General features: G+C 35.9%; 1 protein-coding gene across 1 annotated transcript in view; it reads right to left on the minus strand.

Moving 5' to 3' along the window:
* Positions 1-2,932: 2,932 nt before the first annotated feature.
* Positions 2,933-12,010, minus strand: part of Es2 (ess-2 splicing factor homolog) — a 31,663-nt gene continuing 22,585 nt past the window's right edge. Inside the window, exons 6-8 of the mRNA XM_089086666.1 lie at positions 11,410-11,557; positions 5,646-5,816; positions 2,933-3,544 (exon numbers count right to left, since the gene is read on the minus strand). Of these exons, the coding sequence (XP_088942792.1) occupies positions 3,271-3,544; positions 5,646-5,816; positions 11,410-11,557 (593 nt within the window). The 3' untranslated portion in view covers positions 2,933-3,270. The remainder of the gene's footprint in view (positions 3,545-5,645; positions 5,817-11,409; positions 11,558-12,010) is intronic.

A 12,010-nucleotide genomic window follows, 5' to 3' on the forward strand; every position in this document is an offset into this window, starting at 1 on the left:
TCTCTTTTTACTCTTAAAAAGGACCATAGAACTTTCAGTTTTGAATCGGAATAGCTTCTTTAAATGTTTCACTGATATTTCTATCTATTACAAGGTGGTTCTACCTATGATATTGCTTATATGCCTTTTTTTAAACCTGCATGTATACAGTTTTTTCGTTTAATTGGAACACCCCCTAAACATTTGACTCTTAAAAAAGGCTCTTCAACTTCCGATTTCCAATCCAATGAGCCCCATCCGAAGTGTATACGACCCCGTTTACATAAAAACCTTAAATGCACTCGGGGCATACCTTACAACCCTTACCCTGACGACCATGAGGTTCTCATCCTCAAAGGCATAATTTCTGGACTTTTAAACTACGTAAAACAAAATAACTATCTCGCGACTTTGACTGGAAGTGTTTGGGGAAATGATGGGCGTGGGGGGGAGGTGGTTGCCCTCCAATCACTTTAGACTATTAAAGAAGGTACTAGCCTTTTCAATAACCAACCGAATGAGCCCTTTTCGAAGTTTCTACGACAACAAATGGCCATCTTAAAATTTCTATCAGATACGTTTCTGGAAAATACGAAGTGTGTGTGTGGGGGGGGGGGGCTATTTGCCTTCTGATCACTTTGACTCATAAAAAGAGCACTATAACTTCTGATTCCCAATCTAATGAGCCCTCTTTGAAGTTTATACAACCACCATTTCTATAAAAACCTTATATGCCCCAGGGCGTAACTTACAACCCTTGACCTGAGGCCTATATGGGGGGGGGGGGTTATCTTCAAAGACATAATTTCTGGACCTTTCAACTACACTGAGCAAAATGGCTTTCACGAAAATTATGATTGAATGTGTCTGGGGAAATGATTGGTGTATGGGGAGGGGGTTGGATGACCTCCAATACTTTTTACTGTTAAAAAGCGCAGTAGAACTTCTGATTACCAATCAAATGGGCCCCCTACTATAAAAACCTTATATCCCCACAGGGCATAACTTACAACCCTTGCTCTGAGGGTTGTGGGGGGGGGTCATTCTCAAAGTCATAATTTCCAGACCTTGAAACTACACTGAACAAAATGGCTATCTCCAAAATTTTGATTGGATGTGTTTGGGGAAGTGATTGACGTGGGGGAAGGGGAGCTGGTTGCCCTCCATGAACTCTTTTGACGTTCCTATGACATTTCTATCTATAAGAAGTGCCCTGGTATAAAAAAAAAAATATTTTGTGCCCACATCGCTTTTTACTTAGGCAGCGCTATCACGCTGCCTAGGATATTTTATATTGAAATTTCAATTATACAGTAATTGAAGTGCTAATTATACCAGGTAAACTCCCCCCCCCTAAAATTCAGTCTATGAGCGCCCATGGACAGGGGAGTTTGGCCACAATGATTACATTATATGGGGTAGGGTAGTGTGGCCGTAATGAGCAGTTAGTGGCAGTTTCTACTCTTAGAAGTTTTCCATTCTCTTTAGTTTTTTACTTCAGATTTCTACCTTCCTTTAGATCCTGGCGAATGTGGTGCGGAAGAATCAATAACATAAAGAATCAAGAAGAATAAAGAAGGAGGAATCAAGAATCAATACATAAGCATTGAAGAACCAGAGCAGGGTAACGTCGGTTGAATGACCTTATCTGAAATGTTTAGTCAACTGGAACTTGTTTATTGTGGCGTTAACTGACCCATATCATATCCAAAAATATTTCTGCAACCCTGCCCCTTGAAGAATTTATCAAATCAGATCAATATTTTCAATTGAAACAGTTGCTCAGAAACTTATAATGGTTTAATAAGCTTTTCCGGGATCAACATCAACCTCACAGTTCTAGCGGCAGTGGCCCACTATTCACGTAAATTACATATTGTTCAAAAATAAGTTTTAGTAGAAAAGGCGGCCATATTTGGTCTTCACTATCTATTCAGCTAGGAGGTGTTAGCGATCGTTCGCAAGCCCAAAATTCTTAAAGTTTACAAGGAATATTACTCTGGAAAAATACATATGTAAATACGTATACAAAAACACGTTGTTTTCAGATTATCTGTAATGTCTCAGGCGTGGCTAGGGGATAAAGTTGAAACTCTCAGGTGCTGTTGGGAGGGGTCAAGTAGATATCAAATTTTTAAATCGGGGAGGGAGTAGAGATTGACTGGTAAAGTAAACAAAAAGGCACTATGTACTGCCAACTGGTAAAATGGCGTGTCTGTATTATCTCAGGAACGGCTTGGTGTATCAAATTAAAACTGCAAGGAAAGGTTGAGTGGGAGGGAAAACTGGATGTTGATTCGTGACTTGCGGGAAGATTGTAGAGTCAAATCAAAAGACGCTATGTGTATCCAGAGTATCAAAAGATAGCACACATGTATCACAATGTATCCAGAGTATCGCTTGTAATGGATTTCTGGTAGTGATGAAGAAAGAGGGGGGCAAGGCGATGCTGAATGACTGTTCGGGGTTGTGGTATGAATCTTCTCTGCCCTTTTGCGTCTACATTAAAGAAAACATCACTTCCTACATTTTCGTGAATTGATGCCCCCTGCAAACCTAAAATTATTAACAAGGGATCTACATAAGTTACCTTCCTAGCTGGACAGCAGACAACCGGTGAAGATTTTTTTTTTAGTAACAATTGATGCAATAGAAACAGAGACAGACCTTGGTTGCTACTTTGACAATAAGCTAAAATTTGATAAGCATACAGCGCTTACATCAAGAGCTGCAAATTTTCGACTCTACACTCTGAAACGCATGAACCATTTAATAGCACAATACCAAATAGTGAATTTTACCCGTATAAATATGGGGATCCCAGGTTTGTTTTGAAATATGAAGTTTTGATTTTGTTTCTTTTTTGTCGCATTAGTTTTCAATAATATTAGATACTCCGAGTGCTTTATTTGATATTTATATCTATTCGCAGCAAGCAAAAGCTTCCTGTGTTGTAATAATAAATAAACAATCATTACATCGTATTTTGTTATTTATTCATAAAAATTGTATTCTCAAACATATTATATCATATTTTTTTTTTTTTTTACAAAACTTTAACGAAAAATAGAATTAAAGAAAACATGAAATTTGTCGTTTCTCTATTTTTCTCCTGAAATCACTAAGAGCTTGAAGGTTCAACAATTCCTCGCACGTTTTGCCTACCAATCACAGTCTTCCATGTCTAAAAACTTTCCGTTTATCATTACTACTACATAAACAAATATCCTCTATTTTCCACTCAAAATCACCAAGGGCTTGAAATATCAACAATGCCCCGTACTATTCGTCTCACAATTTACGTTTTGGGATTTGAAGAAGGTTGTCCGTCAAAGAGCCAGTTGGTGTTTTAACACCAGGAGCTGGAGTTTTCACAACTGGTGTTCTAGGAGTTTTCACAACAGGAGTTGCGGGTGTATTCAATCGACGAAGAGGTGATGGAGTAAACACTCCAGATAGCCCACCGTCAGTTGGTAGACGAACGCCGAGACGAGCTGTTGCAAGACGTCTTGCTGCTGGTGACATTGTCGCTATTCGGTCTAAGTTACTTCCTGGTTGAGGCGTCCTAAGAAATAATAGTTATTAAATTCATACATACAGCTGGTGCTCAAACAACTAATAGATTAAATTTCATTGCTTTTAAAATAGGGGGGAGGATTCTAGTCTAAGGTTGGTCTTAGATTTGCTTTCTTGAAAAACTGTTAAAACGCATAAAAAGCACATATTTTCTACTTTAACATCACACTTGAAACATATTAAGTGTGTTTTGGGTAGTGAAACGCAGAAATTCAATTAAATAATGCTAAAAAAGACAACTTTTTTATTTATTTTTTTTAACTTGGGGGCGGGGGGAGGAGGATATTCTCGTCGTAAGGTTGATCTGAAAGACTCCTATTCCTGAGAAATTACAAAAATGGCTTAATATACGCATCTGAGTGCTTCATTTTATTTTTAAGCATTAAATTGTATCGTTTCTTCTTTTATGTTACTTATTTTTAGAATCCTCAGCACTATTTTTACTGATTTAAATGCTCAACTAGTTCTAAAATTGAAGACAGAAAAAAAATCATAGATTTAGAATGCATACAGTGCTGGCAAGTTCTATACACATAGCCTGTTCTTTTTGATCACCGAAAAGAAATTTTAAAGGGAGGGGGGAGGGCAGTCCTGCCGGGAGCTTTGTTTAATCAATGTTTAAATGGGACTCCTTCATATGTTGAAAAAAGGGGGGAAGAGGACATTACCAACGTAGCTACCCTTCCCAGCATCTATGTGATAATCCCTGTGAAAAAAACTGTTCAAGGAACTCCTATTCAAAACCGCAGAAAAAGCTTCCCTAAAACTACATTTTAACACATGAGCCTTTTTATTACACTTATAGCGTTTCCGTTAAGGAAGACACTGTTGCGAGACGTCTAGCTAAAGCCAACACTGTCACTGATCAGTACCAATTACTTCCTGAATGGGGCATACTAAACATCAATTATTACTACATCGTAATTAAAATTACATGTCTGGTAAAAAAAAGATTAAATATTAAGGTTAGAACAAGCCACCAAGATCAAGTTCAGATTAAGCAACCCAAACTGAATGGTGGCACCTCTGAACTAGATACTGGAATCATGTCCAGCAGAGAACAAACTCGGAGCGAAAATCACACAATTAAATACAGAGTGCATTCCAAAAGTAACGCAATTGTTATTTTTTAATTAATTTATTAAGGAAATTTGCAGTCACATATTAATCCTTCAAAGTAAGGCCTCTACATATTTTTTTCCGGCAGATCTGCCATGAACAGACAGCGCCCTAGACAGGGGCGGATACAGATTTAATGTTGGGAGGAAGGTTCAATGTAAAATTTGACTCCCGTATCGTTTTCTTTCTCCCTCCGACCCTGTAATTACTGCATTTCCTTACCCCTCTTGGAGGGGGGCGCATGTGCTCTTAGAAGCAGCCGCTGATCATAAACGGCCGATTCCAAGACATTTGCAGGGTTTTCTTCACGGCAAACTGGATCTCTCTTAAGGACGAAAAACAGGTTCCTTTCAGAACTACCTTCATACGAGCCGAGGGGACAAAAACAAAAGGAATGACAGGTTGCTGTCTTCTTCTTTTTGTTTGGAGACAGTTTCGCCTCACCAGAATCAAATTCCGAGTCATGCAGTGTGCTGCTGCAGCTGAATTCAAGCTCGTCCCGCATTACCAAACTCAAAATAAACATATTGCAACACTAAAGGACACAGTTCCATATCTAACAGCCCTGTCTCAGGCTTCAATTTCTTTATCGACGAAGATTCACGGTGGCAGTTTGTGGATATTTTCAGATCTGGGTATCTCTTGATTGGAACTGAACTAGCTATCTACAAGCTATAGCACATTCAAACGCAGTAGATCAGTAAAGTTCCCAAACAGTAGTTTATCCCCCAATTAGCCAGTTCTACTCTAAGAATTAGCCATATTCTAAAACGCTACGTGAAAATTCAAAGTTTTCATACCAATTCTTCGAGCACACACTAATGAAAAAATTGACTAATTTGAATACCAATATAAAACCATATCTAGAATGTTGTGCTAGCAATCTAAAAAAATATAGATAAATAAATAAGCAAAAAAAAAAAAAACTAAATAGTATTCATTTGGCAAATTTAACAGAGACTAACACTTACGATGGCAAGTATTTCCTGGCAGCTTCTATTGCTTTCCCTTTACGGTCTCTGTATTGCTGACTAACTTTTTCAGCCAATTTATAGCCGATCTGGTCTCTTAAAGGCGTTTCGTGAATTGTGAAAGACGGCCCAGGTGTCTGGGGAGGAAGAGGGCTGTCACTCCCATCAAGTCTGAAACAAAGAAGTATTTTCTTCGTAAACTAAAAAATAAATCAAACAAACACTAAATCCAATTTCACTACCACGGCTAAAGGGCGTATGTGATATTTACAGACAATTGACAAAACTTTTAGGCGTGAAGGCAACAGTAAAGCAAAAACATTAGCTTTTTGTAGATCGATATATCTCTTCAAAAATAATAATAATATTTATTCGTTCCCTTTATCACACTGTAATAACATGGTTATCGTCAATTTAAGCACAAAAACAGCACAAAAAGACACAACACCAAGAAAAACACAAATTATGAACCATCACCTCTACTTCAGGACACTATTGTTGTAACATCTGTCGTCGAGTGTGTAGCTGGGCACTCCAACAGAAGAGTTTCAAGACCCATGAGTTTTTTTTTTTTTCTTTTTTTTTTGCATTACACTTTCCATGGTGCCAAGCCGGTAAAACCCTAAGTCATGGTCACAGGCGTAGTTAGGGTTTTCAGCGCCAAAAACATATATGTAAAGAAAATAGAGTTTTTATTTTTAGGCTGGAGAAAATGCTAGGTGATCTAATTAGGGCAACAAAAGTAACATTACACGTAATTTAATTAAAGAAGGTAGAACAATTATGTATATATATATATATATATATATATATATATATATATATATATATATATATATATATATATATATATATATATATATATATATATATATATATATATATATATATATATAATACAATATGGAAATACTTTATCCTGAAATGTTATTGAATATTACATTATAAATTTAAAACAAGTGAAAAACATGAGTAAGGTATTTGAACAGTTTGAAATCAAAAAACATTTTTTTCTAGGTATATGGCCACTAAAAATTACAGAAAAATAGTAAGGTATCTGGAAATTTTGTTAACTAAAAAAAAAAAAAAAAAAAAAAAAAAAAAAAAAAAAAAAAAAACTATCTTGTCTTGCCTCATAGATGATTGTCAGGAGTTCATGGTAGGTTTCAACATGCTAAATGACCTCTCACAACTTACAATGGAAGTTGAACAGTTAGTAAGATTTGAAGGCTAACTCTAAGACTTGGGAGCACTCATCTTGCACTGCACAATGAAATACAGCAGACGCTCAGATTTTGATCAGTCCCCTTTAAGCAGATTCACAAAAAATAGTCTTGAGTAGCGTTTAACAGTCCATTACTCCATTGAGCAACTCCAAGCCATCCAAATATGTATCATAAAAGATTCCCATGTAATTGCAACTGATTTCCAAAATACTCTCGTTTTTTTGGGTTCATGAGTTCTTTTATATCTAAACTAAAGTCAAACCGAGAAACCAGATCGGTTAAATTGATAAATTTGTTCTTTATTCCGGCATATAATTTGTCAACAACACATTTGTTGTTCGCAGCATTTCATTTTCTGCTGTGAGCCCTCTGTTTCCTGCTGTGAGCCTGCTGTATCCTCTATTTCTTTTCCTGTCGTTTTATTTTTTTCCTTCATTTCTTTTTTTTCTTCTCCCAATTGGGACATCTTACAATGCTCACAACTCCTTTACTTCTTCAACATAAGTTACGAAAATTACACCCCTGCGGTGCGTAAAAAGCATGAATATTTTGGGAAGCAGCAAGATAATTCATGGTATGGCCTTTTTTGGGCCCGATCAGTTTGATCCAGTAACATAGTCCAGAAGCAAAAATGCAACAAACTCAAATGTTGATATCTGATACAAAACCTATATTACATCAGATTTTGTTTTGGAATTCACATCCTGAATGTTGATGGTTCAATAAGTTTTTCTGTATTATTATGAATGGTCCTAGCAGCTTTGGACTCTATTGATTTTCAGACTGAATTAACGGACAGTCCAACAGTAGTCTCAATCCGTCGAAGTGTTGGCTGGAAAAAGTATAAATAAATCGCTTGCACTGTACTGAAAAACGTCTCACCAGATACCTCATGACTAACAGCATCAACAGCAGTCCAACAGAAGTCTTAGGCCATCGAAGTATTGGCTGGGAAAAGTATAAATAAATCGCTTGCACTGTACTGAAAAACGTCTCACCAGATACCTCATGACTAACAGCATCAACAGCAGTCCAACAGAAGTCTTAGGCCATCGAAGTGTTGGCTGGGAAAAGTATAAATAAATCGCTTGCACTGTACTGAAAAACGTCTCACCAGATACCTCATGACTAACAGCATCAACAGCAGTCCAACAGAAGTCTTAGGCCATCGAAGTGTTGGCTGGGAAAAGTATAAATAAATCGCTTGTACTGTACTGAAAAACTCTCACCACATACCTCATGACTAACAGCATCAACTCCAAGTAGATTAACTCCATGTGGTTATCATAGTTAACAAGTGTGGCCTTTGAGTTTAGCGCAAAAAGTCTACATAAAAAATAATGAGGTTCCACATATCTCATAAAAAGAGCCAGATTATAACACTAGCATTTCCAGATTTTAAAACCAGATTGTAATAAGCTGTAACACCAGCCTGGAATTTGGCATTTCAATACTAGCGTAATATTTTTATCCACAAAGCCAAAAATCCTTATATACCCGCTTTTGTAAAAACCCAACACTAATTCGGAAATATATTCTATTTAGGACAGACTTGCCAGAATATTATTCATTTTTATCTAATTAATTTCTAATAATATTTAATTAGAGTTACTAATTTAATAATTATCTAATATTTAATAAGTGATTATTTGATCATCGTTTTTAATCAATAACATATTTTTAATCAACAACGTCAGAAATCCTTATATACCAGCATTTGCGAAAAAACCAACATTAATTTCGAAAAATATATTCTATTTAGCACAGTCTTAATGGAACATCAGTCATTTTTATATACTTTTCACTAACATCTAAATATTATTAATAATTTAGTAATTATCTAATATTTAATTAGCGTTTATTGAATTATCCTTTATTGTAATTATCTAACATTTAATTAGCGTTTATTGAATTATCCTTTACTTATTAAGGACCCTTAATAATTCCTGAATGAATATCAGTTGAAAACGAATAGCATAGCTTGTATGTATCATGTCTATCTTTTTGAACATTCAATTACAGGTAATATCGAGGCAACAATTGCCATAGCGCTACAGGATAGCAGAATATTTCCTTGTTGATGCGGGAGGAGTGTAAAAGGAGCTTGAAATGAAATGAAGCAAAACGAGCGAGCTGAAGGAACTTCCCCAAACACAACAGTTAGGGAAATTTGGAACATATACAAGGGTACAAGGGTATTTGTGCATGTACAAGCTAATATCTTTGAGAACAGTGTTATGAAAAAACAAAATAATAGACAAATAATACAGTATATCTTCTTTTTTTAACGAAAAACAATATCTTGCTTTACGAATTATACTGTATTACATACACATATGATATATATTATATAAAGTTCTAGAGGAAGTTGTTGTATTTGTTTCATAAATAAATTACTAACGGTATAAATTACTAATAAATAAATTACACTGTACATGAAAATTGCTTGAAGGGAAGTTATTGAAAAGATAGGAAGGTAGTTGTTATGAATACAGGTCGAAGGGAGTGGTTTTGGCAGTAAAGTGGAAAGAGAACACATCTGCTTGTGCAGCAGCATACTACGGCTCTATAGATCTGCTTCCCTAGGAAAAAACGCAGTTTTGTTCACTAGGACACAACCTACCGTTCAAGTCATAGTGGGAGCTCAGGATCTCCGTAGATCTATCCTAAGAAATCAACCAATCATGCACCGGGGACAGCAGAGAAGTAGGACCAACGCTAAGTGCAAAAAAAATGTACGGCTATCAGTGTCAAACTTCACTTGCAACAGTGTTACGAGCAATTTCATGTCTAACTTTAATTTACCTTTCATACTAGCTTCTATTAAAGATGACAAAAGCTATCTTTCCATACATGTCCTTCAGTTCCAAGGACAAAATTAACAGCATGGTTACGCCGTTGGTGCGAAACAGTGTTTGACACCATTTACTGGTACCTGGCGGTAAGCGTTAATGGGTTAAAACATTTTCAAGTCTTGCATTTTGTTAATTATAAATAAGGTAATGGACCTTTTGCCGACAGCTCCTACTTCACCGGACACTCTTACCGCTGAGAAGCTAATTTTGCCATCTTGATTCTTTGTTCAAGTCTTCTCCTTCTATTAGGGGTTATGGGCTATCCAGTAGCAATTATTTAGCCCCTTTTTTATTTATCGTTCCTTTGCAGTATACTATAATCGGGTTCTTTTACTACAGCTCTTTTGACTCCGAGCACCAGGATATCTCAGGGACTGGCATCAACACCGGATCCCGACTCCAGGCACCCGGATATTCAACTAAAAATTTCTATTTAAACACTTTTTAAAAGACTGGCAGCCAACCAGACTTTTCGTGGCGATATTTAGTGAGAATTTATGCGCTAACTTCTTTTCAACAAATTTCTGCTGAAGGCACATCGCGCTGCGTGCAAGCAGGTTGTGGTCAATGGCTTCTATACTTAAGTTAAAAAAAAAACTGCAGTACAAGTATCAACCCAATAAGTAGAAGACCCAAAGCCCAGAAGAAAATGAAGACAGACGAGTACAAGCACCAAACTTTTCGGCAACCAAAAATTGGCTCAGTTCCATATACTTTTTCATGTATTTTTTGTCCTAAATAAAATTATGCAGAGTTAAAATTGAAATGAAAATAGGTTAAGAATTTAGTCATTTTCTTCTCAAGAGTGACATTATGAATAGCATCGATCGTATAAAAAAAAATAATCTTTAATGTTGCTAAATTTACATTTATTTAAAAAATTACCGATGACCGATGACTGAATACATTTATCACACTTTTCACCAGGTTTTGGTAGTTTTATGCTGGTTAGCCACCGTTTAGCACACTGATGATCTCTACATTGGGGCAATTAGAAATTCCAAGACAACGCTGTTTATATGGAAGGCAAAATTTTCAAATCTCAAGGGCGTATGCTTCAAAATGGTATATATTCCACGAATTTCAGCGGTCGACAAATCAAGCAGCCTTTATGTATGTTTTCACCAGCCAGGATCTGGTTTTCACTTCAGTTAAATTTTATTTATTTTTGGTATTTAGTTCATTTTATCTGTTATTTCTTTTATACCAAGTAAGCAAATATGAACTATTGCATATTTTGTTAAGTTCTATACCACGGAGATAAATTAACTTCAAATTATATACTTTAATTTCCAATGCATAATGCCTAATCCATGCTCCTTTGGAGCATGGACCTAAAGGGGGCCTAAAGGGGTAGGCCAAACCAAAGGTTTGCAAAAAACTTTAACTTATAAGATAGAGAGTAGAATTAATTTACTCAAAATCATTTACAGAAATTACCTCAAATGTGCAATGTAGAAACTTATTCAGTTGAGCCCGGAGGTCCAATAGGCTGGACATTCAAAATGGGGGGGGGGCAAGCCTTTAAAAAAAATCATCTTTTTGATATGAATTATTTAAATCCTGTTGGCAAAATATTATATGGCTTGCAAAAATAGTTCTACCTCAAGTCTCAGAAGGTTATATAATTAGTCAAAATAATCACAAACAGGCAAAGAACTTTGCTAAAAAATTAGAACATACTTGAACGGTGTGCCTTCAATTTCACCCCAAGTCATATAGGGAGACTCTCCCACTCCTGGCATTGGTGAAGGAGTTCGAAGTAGTTTAAAACCACCAACCTGAGGGGTAGTTGGAGCCTTAATTTCTGATCCATCAACGTCAATGTGACCTAAGAAAAAAAATAGTTACATTGCGAACAAGCTTTAAATGTTCAATCGGGTTTATTTAATTTCAGAAACTGTCTAAAAACCGCAGTAATATGATTTTTTTTGCTGGTAATGGGATTGCAGATCAAAGCGCATAAATAATAGCAGAAAAAATAAGATAATATATAAACCAAACAAATAAACGATAAAGGAATAACTAAGATATAAACAATAATTAGAGATAAACAATAAGAGATAAAATAATAAGAGATAAACAATAAAAGAATAAAGACGCTAAACAAGTCACATAAAGCAAACCCATTTCACTCCTGGACGCAACCAAACACCACCCAAATAAAGGAAAATAATTCACCCTAATAGAAGGATCCTAAAAGGGAGGAAGGGTCCTCCTTCCTCCCAGACGTAAAACCACCTCGACAATAGAAAAAAAGAAGTAAAACTGTAAAATAAATCAA

This window comes from Artemia sp. Qi Xiang Cuo, chromosome 3 (assembly GCF_049724085.1).
Source record: "Artemia sp. Qi Xiang Cuo chromosome 3, ASM4972408v1, whole genome shotgun sequence".
In the NCBI taxonomy this organism is placed as follows: domain Eukaryota; kingdom Metazoa; phylum Arthropoda; class Branchiopoda; order Anostraca; family Artemiidae; genus Artemia; species Artemia sp. Qi Xiang Cuo.